General features: G+C 38.9%; 1 protein-coding gene across 13 annotated transcripts in view; it reads left to right on the plus strand.

Moving 5' to 3' along the window:
* GREB1L (GREB1 like retinoic acid receptor coactivator) overlaps positions 1-15646 on the plus strand; it is a 290524-nt gene that overhangs the window by 233238 nt on the left and 41640 nt on the right. For all 13 annotated transcript variants that reach the window (XM_086682583.1, XM_086682585.1, XM_086682580.1 and 10 more), the window contains 2 exons: positions 2771-2951; positions 5386-5578. In XM_086682583.1, coding sequence (XP_086538709.1) covers positions 2771-2951; positions 5386-5578 — 374 coding nt within the window. The remainder of the gene's footprint in view (positions 1-2770; positions 2952-5385; positions 5579-15646) is intronic.

Below are 15646 nucleotides of genomic sequence, written 5' to 3' on the forward strand. Positions count from 1 at the left end.
CTATTTAGGTCTTCTTTAATGTCATTAATAGTTCATCACTTTCTTCATAAAGATCTTATATACCTTTTATAAGACCTATTTCTAGATACTTAATATTTTTTATGTTATTGTAAATGTTTTTAAAAATATATATATTTCTTAACTGTTTGCAGCTAGTGTATAGAAATGCAACTAATTTTTATGAAGTGATTCTGACTCCATCACTTTAATCAAATTCTTATTAATTTATTTATCTGTGGATTATTTTGTGTTTTCTACACAGACATATTATTAGTAAATAATGATAGTTTTGTTTCTTATTTTATAGTTACAAGTGAAAAATATCAGAATATACAATCACAAAATTCTAGGTAGCACAGTATGCATAGGAAAAGACACAGGAAGGAATGCAAAGAAATGTTCACAGCTTATTTTGAGTTAAAGAATTATGGATAAATTTTTCTTTTTAATATATCTCTATACTTTCCAGTTTTTCCAAGATGACTATCTATCACTTTCATAACCAGGAAAGAAACAAAACTTAAAAATAAAAGCAAGTCTAAAACAAACTTTAAAGGTAAGGATTCCTTACTAAAAATGCCCAGTTAGAAATTAAAAACTCAAGTACCTCTGATGTGCCTGCTCCCCACCAAGATTCACCACTGCAGAGCCAGATGGTTGTATAGTTATGAACTAATACATGTGTTATATCTAAGAGAATCTCTTAGATTCATGGAACTTTGTCTTTACATTAGGGTATGTATGAAATTGACCTGTCAAAGGTCTTTATTCATTTGTTTTGAAGTATAGTCAATTCTTAATTATCCATAAGGAATATTTTTATTCTTTATGAATTATTTATGACCTTTTCATATTGAGTTACTATTAACTTGCACTGCTTATTTCCTAGGGATAAACTTAGGAAATGCAGACTAATTTTCAACTGGCACTCCTCTCCCTATTATACAGATAAGATAACAGAAACCCCCCAGAAATTAAGTAGGTTTTCTCTCTATTTTTCTGTTCACCTCCTCCATCCCATGGTACTTGTCTCCCATCATGACACCTGTCAAAATTATCTGTCCTCTCCATCATAAACTCCATAAGGTTAAGATCTTTGTCTTGTTCTTCTGTGTATCCCTACACCTAGCACAATACCTGATATAGTTCCTGATACATAGTGGATTCTCAATAAATCACTATGGAATGTTGAATGAATTTTGCAAGCAATCCACTTTCAAAAAAAAATCAGAATACTCACCACATTAAATATTTGACTGATTGCTTTTGGATATAGTTCACAATAACATTTGGCTTCATGTGGGTGGAAATTGAAATCAATGTCTGGGTAAAGACTTCTCATGAAAAGTATTTAAAAACAAAATGAACTTTCTGCTCACCTCATCTTGTGTGATGAATTTTTCATATGGTAAAACATTTTTCCTATTTTCTCTTATACCATTTAGAGCTATTACTATTACAGCATCTAGATGCTAATTGTATGTAATTGTTAATTGAGCTGATTCTATCTGAAAAGAAAAGCTAGATAAACAAAAGTAAGTCCTCATAATTTATAAAAGTCTTTTAATTTAACTTGTTTCTTCTTTTTAATTTTGATTTTTTTTTTTCACATAGTTGTGGCTGGTGGGTGTGGCTGACATTGGATGCTAAATATATATTCTCTAGCTCTTGGAGCCCAGGCTGGTCCTCAAGGGCCCTGTGGCTTATCTAACCCCTAAATCAGTCTTCTGGTTCCTTCTCCTTGTTGGAGGACCGACCATGGGCTTGGGTCAGAAGGCTCTCTCATCTCAGGGGGCTTAAGCCCTCCCACCATGCAGCTAAGTGTCTGGAGGTGGGGGTTGCCTTTGGTTTGGGGGGCTTTCTCCCAGATTTATTGAGAAATAATTGCCATATAACATTGTGTAAGTTTAAGGTATACAGTGCACACCTTGATAATTTGATACCTGTATATATTGTGAAATGTGTATCACAATCAGGTTAGTTAACACATCCTTCACCTCACATAATTTTCATTTTCATTTTCATTTTCAAAGAGGATTGGTTGTTTTAATTGATTATCCCAATAACACCTTCATGTGCCTCAAACTATTTAGATGTTTGAATGTGGAAGTAATTATATTATAGACAGATAGAATGATACAGTACTGAAGTTTCTATTTCTAACATTTTGAGAATATAGTAATTTTGGGTAATTCAGTTCATTTTATAAATTTGTTATGTAATCCAACATTCCTGGAAGACTGCCCATACTCAGATACTGTGCAAAACTGTCACTATATAAAATGAGTAAAATACTACCTAAAAGAGCCCACAGTGTAGTTGTGGTATATTTGGACATCTTATGTTATTATCCTTTTTTAATATTATGTTTTGTTGCTAAGTTTGGGATAAAGAAGGTTATGCGAATATATTAATTTGGCTAAGAGCTGTAGCTCTAAGTGACCTATAGTAGCTATTAGCAGCAGCACTTCACTATAAATAGGATTTAATTAGACACCTCATACATTCGACTGCTTCTACTTAATGTATCAGATCATTGCATGTTGTCCTTTGTGTGACATGTAGGAGTGGGCTAAGGTGTTCTAAAGAAGAGAGAATCTGATATTTCCTCATCAAAATTGTGGTGGGGAGTATGCAAAATGAAAAAATATCTGCTCTGTAAATTTCTATGTACAGCCACTACCCAGTATATCAGTTGACATTGAACTTTAGTTTATCTCATTTATATATATGTATGTGAAAAGGTAAACTCTTTTTTTCTTCTTGGCAGGTGTCCTTGTAGACTTGGGTCTGGAGGAAAATGGGACAGCTTATCAAAGAGCAGAGAAATATGTTGTTCGTCTAGACAATGAGATTCAAACCAAGTTTGAAGTTTTTATGAGAAGGGTAAAACAGAACCCGTACACACTGTTTGTGCTAGTTCATGACAACTCCCATGTGGAACTAACGAGGTGATTGCTTCAGAGTGAGCAAATATAGTGTTTCTTCTAGCACAGCAATGGTTTTGTCAAAAATTCCTGGAAAGCCCAGAGACCCTAACACTTGGCATCTTCTTATTGGTAACTTATTCCTACTCTTTCCCTGCTCTTTCAACTTTCCCTACCAATTTAGTGTTGACTTCATTTTAACTATACTATGAGTGAATTTATAAATCCCCATTAAGGGGCACCTGGGTAGCTCAGTCAATTGAGCAACTGACTTCAGCTCAGGTCATGATCTCACTGTTTGTGAGTTCAAGCCCCACATCAGACTCTATGCTGACAGCTCAGAGCCCACTTTGGATTCTCTGTGCCCCTCCCCCACTTGTTCTCTCTCTGTCTCTCTCTTTCTCTCTCTCTCTCTCTCAAAAGTAAATAAACATTTTAAAAATCCCTGTTAAAAAGCTGTCTTCAGGGCATTGTGGAACTCAGCGGTCTCAGAGAAAGGGCAGCAGCAGGGAGAGTGAAGTTAATGAGCTCCAAGAAGAGCCATATGCTTTCCTTTCCCTGTCCTTCCTCCTCCCCAGTTCTTTACCATTTTTCCTCCTTCCTCTTCTCTTTGTTTCTCCTCTTCCATGCCTTTCTCTCTATCCACATAACTTTAAGCAGTAAAGATGCCACTTAAAGATTTCAGAACAGGGTGCCTGGCTGGCTCAGTCAGAGGAGCATATGACTCTTGATCTTAGGGTTGTGAGTTTGAGCCCCACGTTGGGTGTGGAGACTACTAAAAAAATAAATAAATAAATAAATAAGCTTAAAAAAATAATTTAGAAATCTGAGCATATCTGAAACATTCCCCAATTTACCGGTTTAAACAGAGAATATCCTATTTCTTTTTTTTCAATTTTTTTTAACGTTTATTTATTTTTGAGACAGAGAGAGACAGAGCATGAATGGGGGAGGGTCAGAGAGAGAGGGAGACACAGAATCTGAAACAGGCTCCAGGCTCTGAGCCGTCAGCTCAGAGCCTGATGCGGGGCTTGAACTCACGGACCGCGAGATCATGACCTGAGCTGAAGTCAGACGCTTAACCGACTGAGCCACCCAGGCGCCCCGAGAATATCCTATTTCTTAGGTGGGCTTACAGTGAAAGAAGAGTAAATGGGGCATGATGGTGCCAGTTTGGCCCCCTGACCAAATTACAGTAATTATCTGTTAAGGGATGTCTTTGATCCTATGGGTTTAAAAGGCAATTTCAAGCATCATCAAGTGTTTATAGATTTTCCTTTCTTCAGAACACACTGAGGTTGAGAATATGAAAGATTTGTAGTATGTTGTAGAAATATCAGAATTGCAAAAGCACTTGTTCAAAAGCCAGAATGTATTTGGCACTCCACAATCTGAACTCTAGAGCCATATGTAGGTATAAATAAGATGTTAGTTTTAGAGGAAAGAAAGAAAGAAAGAAAGAAAGAAAGAAAGAAAGAAAGAAAGAAAGAAAGAAAGAAAGAAAGAAAGAAAGAAAGAGAAAAAAGAGGGAAGAAAGAAGCAGAGAGAGGGAGGGAGGGAAGGAGAGAAGGAAAGAAGGGAGCAGGAAGGAAAGAAAGAAGGAGGGAGGGAGAGAGAGAGAAGGAAGAAAGGAAGGAAGGAGAGAGGGAAGGAAGGAAGGAGAGGGGGAGAGAGAGAGGAGAGAAGGAAGGAAGGAAGGAAGGAAGGAAGGAAGGAAGGAAAGAAAGAAGGAAGGACTTTGCCCAGATTCTCTTCGGTTGTTCCTAGTGTTCTTTGAGCAGAAATAACTCAGTGACCTGATATACCTCATGTTTGAAAGTTTGGAGTAATAGCTGTGAGGATGTGTATTGGATCTCTCTATATTTAATTCCCTAGGGCACTGAGATTATTTCTTTGACAAAAAAAAAATATGTGGTTTTGAGGCTGCATAACAGCCTGGTACATTCAAATTGAACATAATTGAAAATGATTTAGATGTAAAAATTTTGTTCATACTGAGGGGTAGGAGGACCCTTTGTAACCTCCTCATAGTCTAACATCCTCAAGGGAGGAAGAATAGTAGCATTAACACAGAGGGGATCCCTTGCCTCTCTGGGGTACCGATTGCACACTTACAAGCATCATGTTTTGATGGAGAAACTCATTTAGATGAGCTTTCAGACCAAAGTGATCCATCTCAGCTACAGATTTAGATATCCTTGGCCTGTAGAACTGAGTTACACTTGGAGGTATTTCAGGGGCAGACTGAAAAGGGGGGGAAAATATCTTTGAAATCTGTCTGAAAGTGGTAAGAAGGAGTGTAATTATTTCTCTTTCAAATTAAATGTTGGTTGCCTCTACTCCTTCTCCCAGTTAAAAAGAACTAGAAAAATAAAAACTAAAACATTATCTCCATTTTGATGACTGTTTCTGAATCTAATCTGTTAAATTATTAATGTGACTTTCAATATTTCTACAGTGTCATTTCGGGCTCTTTGTCACATGGTGAACCTAGTCATGGATTGGCTGATAGAGTCATTAACTGCAGAGAAGTTCTGGAAGCTTTCAACCTGCTGGTGCTCCAGGTTAGCTCATTGCCATACACACTACAGACCCAACAGTCTCGTATCAGCTCCAGCAATGAGGTTCACTGGATACAGCTGGACAACTTGGTGAGTCTCTATTCTGCTCTCTTATACACAGTCATTATTCTCAGTTCCCCCGGGAGCAGAATCTTGTAATAAAATATGGTCATGGCTTTGTAAAATACCGTAAGAGTTCAAAACTCTAACTAAAATAAAGCTTTATCTCCTAAAAGTTCCATGTAATTACAATTATTATAAGACTAAAAACTAATGAGTGTGTCCAAAATAAATCTAATTATATTGTTCTTTTTAAGGTTATCATACAGATACAAAATTGTCCATCCTATATAGTACCCCCCCCCCTCCAAAATGTGATGTTATTTTATACAGTCACCAATAGCCTGGACTATCTTTGTGCTTTTAAACAATTAATTTCAATCTGAGACTTAGAAATTTATTATCCTTTTGAAGTCTTATTGATCTGTATGACTATAAATTATGCTCATGTTCCCCCAGCAACTGTATTTTTTTCTTTTAATCAGTTCTCAGTCTTCTAGTTAAAACATTAGATTATGATACTGTTACTTTAAATTACTCAATAGCACTTAATATGTTGAGCACCATCTCAAGGTTGTACATATTCAAGACTCTATATTTTTTTTGGCTTCAGTCCCTAAAACCTGGAAAATATTTTCTATGACCTATACAATGCATGACAAACATACTACCAAAAAAAAGAAATAAGTGTTTCATAAAAACAAAGAAGATTAGCCATTAAGCAATGGATCCTTTGTTTAAAAAATATTAAACATGGTGGGAACGCCTGGGTGGCTCAATCAGTTGAGCGTCTGACCCTTGGTTTCTGCTTGGATCATGGTCTCATGGTTCATGGGTTTGAGTCCCACACTGGGCTCTGTGCTGACAATGCAGAGCCTGCTAGGGATTCTTTCTCTCTCCCTCTCTCTCTACCCCTCCCTTACTTGTGCACTCTTTCTATCTCAAAATAAATAAACTTAAAAAAAATTTAAAAATGAAAAAATGTTAAACATAATGGATATTTTAAAATAAGCATGTTTAAGTAAAAGATGCCAGATATGTCTTAAGTAAGAATAACATTTATTCAGGGGTGCCTGAGTAGCTCAGTCGGTTGAGCATCTGACTTTGGCTCAGGTCATGATCTTGCAGTTTGTGGGTTTGAGCCCCACATTGGGCTTGCTGCTATCAGCACAGACCCAGCTTCAGATCCTCTGTCCCCCACCCCCCCTTCTGCCCTCCCCCACTCATGCTTGCTCTCAAAACACACACACACACACACACACACACACACACACACATAAAAAAATCATCCCTGTGAGGTGCCTGGGTGGCTCAGTCAGTTGAGCATCAGACTCTTGATTTCAGCTCATGTCATGATACCAGCGTCATGAGATGGAGCCCCATGTCAGGCTCTGTTCTGAGTGTGGAGTCTGCTTGGGATTCTCTCCCTCTCTCCCTTTGCCCCTCTCTACTGCTTGCATTCTCTGTCTCTAAAATTAAAAAAAAATTTTTTTAAATCATCACTGTGAAATTGAGATCAACATAGAAAAAAGATAAAAACTTCAAACTTGAATCTAATTTACACCCTTACACCCTCACCCTTACACATTAGGGAAGAAGCTCCTAACCATTAGCCTCCTTTCATTATCCTGAAACCAACGTCCTCAAAAAGGAAAAATTGGAAAAAGCAGGGTAATTCAATTAAAAAAATACTAAGCACTTGTTGGGCTTGTGTTAGATCTTTCCAAGAACACAAAGAGAACTGACCATTTAAAGGTAAAAGCAAAGTACATATCAAAGTCACTGTTATCCAAAGTAGAATAAGATATACATAGAGAAAAGAGATCAGTGATTGCCAGAGGCAGGGGTGGGGTGGATGAAATAGGTGAATGGGATCAAAAGATACAAATGTTCAGTTATAAAATAAGTTAATCCTCAAAAAATTAAAAATAGAACTACCCTATGATCCAACAGTAGCACTACTAGGAATTTACCCAAGGGGTAAAGGAGTGCTGATGCATAGGGGCACTTGTACCCCAATGTTTATAGCAGCACTTTCAACAATAGCCAAATTATGGAAAGAGCCTAAATGTCCATCAACTGATGAATGGATAAAGATGTAGTGTATATATATACAATGGAATACTACTTGGCAATGAGAAAGAATAAAATCCTGCCATTTGCAGCAACATGGATGGAACTAGAAGGTATGATGCTGAGTGAAATATGTCAGTCAGAGAAGGACAGATATCATATGTTGTCACTCATATGTGGATCTTGAGAAACTTAACAGAAGACCACGGGGGAAGGGAAGGGGAAAAAATAGTTACAGAGAGGGAGGGAGGCAAACCACAAGAGACTCTTAAATACAGAGAACAGACTGAGAGGGATTGGGAGGATGGGGGAGAGGGGAAAAATGGGTGATGGGCATTGAGGAGGGTGCTTGTTGGGATGAGCACTGGGTGTTGTATGTAAGCCAATTTGACAGTAAATTATATAAAAATAATAACAAGTAAGTCCTGGGGATGTAATGTACAGCATGATGGCTATAGTTAATACTGTATGGTATATTTGAAAGTTGCTAAGAGAGTAGGCCTTAGAAGATCACATCACCAGAGAAAAAGAATTATAACTATATGCGCTGATGGATGTTAACTGGACTTCCTGTGGTGATCATTTTGCAATATTATTATGTATATTGCACACATATATAGGCATATCTTGTTTTGTTGTGCTTTGCTTTAGTGTACTTTGCAGATATTTCATTTTTACAAATGAAGATTTGTGGCAATCCTGTATCAAGGAAGTCTATTGGTGCCATTTTTTCAAACAGCATTTACTCACTTTGGGTCTCTATGTCACATTTTGGTAATTCTCACAATATTTAAAATTTTTTCATTATTATTGTATTTGTTATGCTGATCTATAATCACTGATCTTTGATGTTACTATATTGTAATTGTTTTGCGGTGCCACAAACCACACCTATGTAAGAACGTGGACTTAATCGATAAAAGTGTGTGTGTGTTCTAACTGCTCCACCAACTGGCCATTCCCCTCTCTCTCCCTCTCCTTAGGCCTCCCTATTTCTGGATACACACCAATATTGAAATTTGGCCAATCAATAACCCTACAATGGCCACTAAGTGTTCAAGTGATGGGAAGAGTTGCACATCTCTCACTTTAAATCAAAAGCTAGACATGATTAAGCTTAGTGAGGAAGACAAGTCAAAAGCTGAGACAGGCTGAAAGCTAGGCCTCTTGCTCCAAACAGCCATGTTATGAATATAAAAGAAAAGTTCCTGAAGGAAATTAAAAGGCACCTGGCAGGCTTAGTCAGTTAAGCATCCGACTCTTGATTTCAGCTCAGGTCACAATCTCAGGGTTGTGAGATCGAGCCCTGCATTGGGCTCTGTGCTGGACATGGAGACTGCTTAAGATTCTCTTTCCCTCTCCCTCTGCCCCTCCCCAACACTCGCTCTTGCTCTCTCTCTCTCTCTCTCAAAAAAAGTGCTAACCCAGTGAACACATGAATAATAAGAAAGTAAAACACCTTATTGCTGATATGGAGAAGATCTGAATGATCTAGATAGAAGATCCTATCAGCCACCACGTTCCCTTAAGCCAAAGCCTAATCCAGACCAAGGCCCTAACTGTCTTCAATTCTGGGAAGACTGAGAGAGGTAAGGAAGCTGCAGAAGAAAGATTGGAAACTACCAGAGGTTAGATCATAAAGCTTAAGAAAGCTTATGCCTTCTGCATAACATTAAAGTGCAGCAAGTGCTGGTATAGAAGCTGCAGCAAGTTATCCAAAAGACCTAGATTATTAATGAAGGTGGCTACATGAAACAAATTTTCAATGTAGATGGAACAGCCATCTATTGGAAGAAGACGCCTTCTAGGTCTTTCATAGCTAGAGAGAATCAATGACTGCCTTCAAAGCTCCAAAGGACAATCTGACTGTCTTGTTAGGGGCTACTGCAGCTGGTGACTTTAAGTTGAAGCCAATGCTCATTGAGCATTCTGAAAATCCTAGGGCCCTGAAGAATTATGCTAAATCTACTCTTGTCTGTGTTCTCTAAATGTAACAACAAAGCCTGGTTGACAGCACATCTGTTTACAACATGGTTGACTGAATATTTTAAGCCCACTGATGAGACCTACTGCCCAGAAAAAAAAGATTCCTTTCAATATATTACTGCTCATTGACAATGTATATGCTAACCTAAGAGCTCTGATGGAGATGTACAATAAGATGAATGTGGTTTTCATGACTACTAACACAACATCCATTATGCAGCACATGGGTCAAGGAGTAACTTCTTATGATTTAGGAAAATACATTTCATTAGGCTGTGGCTGCCATAGACAGTGATTCCTCTGATGGAAATGGACAAAGTTAGTTGAAAACATTCTGGAAAGGATTCACCATTCTAGGTGATTAAGAACATTCATGATTCATGGGAAGAGGTCAAAATATCAGCATTACCAGGAGTTTGGAAGAAGTTGATTACAACCCCCGTGGATGACTTTGAGGGGTTCAAGACTTCAGTGGAGGAAGTCACTGCAGATGTGGTGGAAATAGCAAGAGAACTAAAATTAAAAGTAGAACCTGAAGATGAGACCGAATTGTTGCAATCTCATGATAAAAATTGAATGGATGAGGAGTTGCTTCTGATGGGTGAACAAAGAAAGTGGTGTCTTGAGAAGGAAACTATTCCTGGTGAAGATGCTGTGGAGATTGTTGAAATGACAACAAAGGATTTAGAATATTACATGAACTTAGTTGATAAAGCAGTGGCAGGGTTTGAGAGGATTGACTCCAATTTTGAAAGAAGTTCTACTGGGGGCAAAATGCTATCAAACAGCATCACTTGCTACAGAGAAGTCACTCATGAAAGGAAGAGTCATTCAATGTGGCAAGCTTCATTGTTGTCTTGTGTTAAGAAATTGTCACAGGCACCCCAGCCTTCTACAACCACCAACCAAATCAGTCAATAGCCATCAAAATCAAGGCAAGACCCTCCACCGGCAAAAAGATTATGATTTGCTGAAAGTTCAGATAATGGTTAGCATTTTTAAGCAATAAAGTATCTTTTAATTAAGGTATGTACATTGTTTTTTAAACATAATGCTATTGTACACTTAATAGACTATAGTACAGTGTAAACATAACTTTTGTATGTACAGGGAAACCAAAAAATTCATTTGACTCATTTGATTGTAATGCCTGTTTATTGTGGTGGTCTGCATCCAAACCCTCAAATCTCCAAGGTATGCCTATATATAAACAGAATCATTTTGTTGTACCCCTGAAAACTAATACAGTGTTACATGTCAGTTATGTCTCAATTTCAAAAAAAGAAAAAATACCACATTGTATACCTTAAATATATACAACTTTTATTTGCAAAAATAATAGACTGGAAGAAAACAATTTTATAAATTAAAAAACAATTTTTAATGTGTATTTATTTTTGAAAGACAAAGAGAGACAGAGCATGAGTGGGGGAGGGGCAGAGAGAGAGGGAGACACAATCTGAAGCGGGCTCCAGGCTCTAGGCTGTCAGCACATAGCCCAACGCGGGCTCAAAGCCATGAACTGTGAGATAATGACCTGAGCCGAAGTCAGATGCTTAACCAACTGAGCCACCCAGGCACCCCTGGAATAAGACAATTTTAAAATATCAAAATGCTCTGGGGATTGAAATGAGGGAGAAGTCCCACCCACTTAAGAGCATTAGAAAACGCGACATGGAGAGAGCACAGTGGCTCGGCCTTGCAAGAGAGGAAGGAAGGAGCAGACAGACTGAGGTGTGGGCTCTCCTGACAGCAGACAGCTCGGGCAGCACCACAGAGGAGGAAACAGGGATTTTTCAGCGAACACCAGGAGGATGAAAAGAAACTTGGGAATATATACACGGAAGCTTGAAGTCCCAGGCTGGAAAAGTTTACACTTATTACAAAGGCATTAATGATTTTCTTGTAAGGGCATAGTATTATTAAAACTATGGTTGAGCCTTGAACAACACAGGGTTCAGGAGGACCCACCCCTGCTCAGTCGAAAATTTGCATATAATTTTGACTCCCCCAAAACTTTACTAATGGGCTACTGTTGACCGGAAGCCATACCGATAACATAACACCTATTTTGTATGTCATATTATTATATAATGTATTACAATAAAGTAAGCTAGAGAAAAGAAAACATTAAGAAAGTTGTAAGGAAGAGAAAATACATTCACAATACTGTAAAGAATCTGCAAATAGGCAGAGCGACTGCCAGTCCTGCAGATCTGTCTCTTGCTTCAACAGTGTTTAGACATAACAGACCCAGGGATGCCCCTTCTTCCACCCTCCACCTGCCCTCCAACCTCTTTTCCAGTCACAACCTCCAGAACCATCTTCTCACCACCTTCTGGCTCCAGGAGTAGCTAGGACCAGTTTTTGAGCTTAGCTCCTTCCATATTGCCAATCAACCATGAGCTCCTGGATTTGTCAGAATGATTCCATTAAGGTGGAGGCTGCCTTCAACTGCCTGGCCAACATTCATCTGCAGGGCTCCAACACCTGCATCTCTCTGAGCTTCTATTCCAACCTCAACCTGTGGCTCTGGAGGGCTGAGAGTCTCTTGAAGATACAAAATCAGCATGGCAGCCATGCCCTTTTTCAGGATGTGCAGAAGCCCTGTCAAGATGAGTAGGGTAAAATCCTGGATTGCCATGGTCTTGGAAAAGTATCCGAAGCAGGCCCTTCTGGATCTGCATGTTCTGGGTTCTGCCCACACAAATCCCCATCTCTGTGACTTCCTGGAGAACCACTTCCTAGATGAAGAAGTGAAACCCATCAAAAAGTTGGATGACCACCTGAGTCACTTCTGCAGGCTGGCTGGCCCCCAAAGCTGGGCTGGATGAGTATCTCTTCCAAAGACTTACTTTCAAGCATGATAGCTGAGAGCTTTTGGAGCTCAATGGCTTTTGAGGGACCCATGTGCATCCCACTGGATTTCAGGACTTCTGCCTGAGCCTCTCCCTGCAGCCACTAGGCAGCTTTTTAATCCCCCTGAAGTCCTCCCCCAAGCCCTGCACCGAATGGAAACAAAGCTTTTTGCAGAAAACAAAACAAAACCTTGTGTAAGTGGACCTATGCAGTTCAAACTTATGTTGTTCAAAAGTCAACTGTATTATCAGAATGCACGTATTTCTTTTATTCTTATACTAACAATGTAAATGCACAACTTGATGAATTTTCACAAACTGAAAGCACCTTTCAGCACCCAAGATGAAAAATCAGCACCCAAGATGAAAAAATAGAGCATTACCACTACCCCCAGAAGACAGGCACTACCCACCAAAGGGTAACACTCTTCTGGCCTCTTCCACCCTACATTTAGTTTGCCCAGTTTTGAACTTGAAAAAAATGGAATCATGCAGTTTGCATTCTTTTGTATATAGCTTCTTTTACTCAGCATTGTTTGTGAGATTCTTCTCTATTTTGCATGAGTCATAAAACATTCTTATTGGCATATATGGATTACACTGGGAGAACACCACAATTCATTTATCCATCCCATTCATTTATTTCAAATAGTGCTGCTATAAACATTCTAGCACATGCCTTTTAGTAGACACAGGTATGTATTTTTGTCAGATGTATATGTGGGAATGAACACATATGTTCAGCTTTAGGAGATGCTGAGAGGTTGCATTTTAAAGCACTTCATTAATGATAGAAGTCAAATAAAAGTGATTAAAAATAGAGAGATCAGTTGGGGTGCCTGGGTGGCTCAGTCTAAGTGTCCGACTTCAGCTCACGGTTTGTGAGCTCAAGCCCCACATTGGGCTCTGAGCTGGCAGTGCAGAGCCTGCTTGGGATTCTCTCTCTCCCTCTCTTTCTGCCCCTCTCCTGTTTGCACTTTCTCTATCAAAATAAATAAATAAACTTTTTAAAAAACAGGGAGATCAGTCATTTGACTTTTCTGATCATTCAGATTAAAATTAACAAATACATAGTGGTCCTAGCAAGAAGAAGAATGGGAGAAATGGTGAATTTTTTAGGATTTTTTTTTTAGTTTATTTATCTTGAGAAAGAGAGAGTGTGTGTGTGCTTGCTAATGGGGGAGGGGCAGAGAGAGAGAGAATCCCAAGCAGGCTGCACACTGTCAATGTGTGGGGCCCTTGGGGCTCAATCCCACGAACATCATGACCTGAGCCAAACCCAAGAGCCAGATGCTTAATTGCCTACCTGACTGAGCCACCCAAGTGCCTCCCCTAGGATTTCTTTATTGGGGAAGAGGCAGCAGTCAGAGATGTCTTTGAGGTGATGCCTTTAGTTGAAGAAAAAGTTCAAGAGGAACAATGATCTGTGGAGAGCAGATGAGGTGGAATTTGAATGAGTTAAGGCTGAGATGAGTGCACTATCACATATGCACATTTGGAGTTTCTACTTTATGGCGCTTTATGACATAGTTTTGGAATATTTTGTCAAGAACAATGATCACGGCAATCCCTATCAAAATAACACCAGCATTCTTCACAGAGCTAGAACAAATAATCCTAAAATTTGTATGGAACCAGAAAAGACCCCAAATAGCCAAAGCAATCTTGAAAAATAAAACCAAAGCTGGAGGCATCACAATCCTGGACTTTAAACTGTATTACAAAGCTGAAATTATCAGCATGTATGGTACTGGCACAAAAACAGACACTCAGATCAATGGAACAGAAGAGAGAACCCAGAAATGGACCCACAAACACATGGCCAACTAATCTTTGATAAAGCAGGAAAGAATATCCAATGGAATAAAGACAGTTTCTTCAGCAAGTGGTGCTGGGAAAACTGGACAGCGACATGCAGAAAAATGAACTTGGACCACTTTCTTACATAAACTCAAAATGGATGAAAGACCTAAACATAAGACAGGAAACCATCAAAATCCTTGAGGAGAAAGCAGGCAAAAACCTCTTTGATCTTGGCCGCAGCAACTTCTTACTCAACCCGTCTCTGGAGGCAAGGGAAACAAAAGCAAAAATGAACTACTGGGACCTCATCAAAATAAAAAGCTTCTGCACAGCGAAGGAAACAATCAGCAAAACTAAAAGGCAACCAACAGAATGGGAGAAGATATTTGCAAGCGACATATCAGATAAAGGGTTAGTATCCAAAATCTATAAAGAACTTGTCAAACTCAATATCCGAAAAACAATCCAGTGAAGAAGTGGGCAAAAGACATGAATAGACACTTCCCCAAAGAAGATATCCAGATGACCAACTGACACAAAAAAATGCTCAACATCACTCATCATCAGGGAAATACAAATCAAAACCACAATGAGATACCACCTCACACCTGTCAGAATGGCTAGCATTAACAACTCAGGCAACAACAGATGTTGGCGAGGATGTGGAGAAAGAGGATCTCTTTTGTACTGCTGGTGGGAATGCAAACTGGTGCGGCCACTCTGGAAACCAGAATGGAGGTTCCTCAAAAAACTAAAAATAGAACTACCCTATGACCCAGCAATTTCACTACTAGGTATTTATCCAGTGGATACAGGTGTACTGTTTCGAAGGGGCACGTGCACCCCAATGTTTATAGCAGCGCTATCGACAATAGGCAAAGTATGGAAAGAGCCCAACTGTCCATCAACAGATGAATGGATAAAAACGATGTAGTATATGTACCTACGATGGAGCATTACTCGGCAATCAAAAAGAATGAAATCTTGCCATTTGCAACTACATGGATGGAACTAGAGGGTATTAATGCTAAGCAAAATTAGAGAATGACAAATATCATATGACTTCACTTGTATGAGGACTTTAAGAGACAAAACAGATGAACATAAGGGAAGGGAAGCAAAAATAATATAAAAACAGAGAAGGGGACAAAACGTAAGAGACTCTTAAATATAGAGAACAAACAGAGGGTTACTGGAGGGGTTGTGGGAGGGGGGATGGGCTAAACGGGTAAGGGGCCTTAAGAAATCTGCTCCTAAAATCATTGTTGCAGTATATGCTAACTAACTTGGATATAAATTTTTAAAAAAATAAATTATATTTAAAAAAAAAAGAACAGGGGCGCCTGGGTGGCACAGTCGGTTAAGCGTCTGACTTCAG

This window comes from Puma concolor, chromosome D3 (assembly GCF_028749965.1).
Source record: "Puma concolor isolate L17-30 chromosome D3, mPumCon1.1.hap2, whole genome shotgun sequence".
Lineage (NCBI taxonomy): Eukaryota > Metazoa > Chordata > Mammalia > Carnivora > Felidae > Puma > Puma concolor.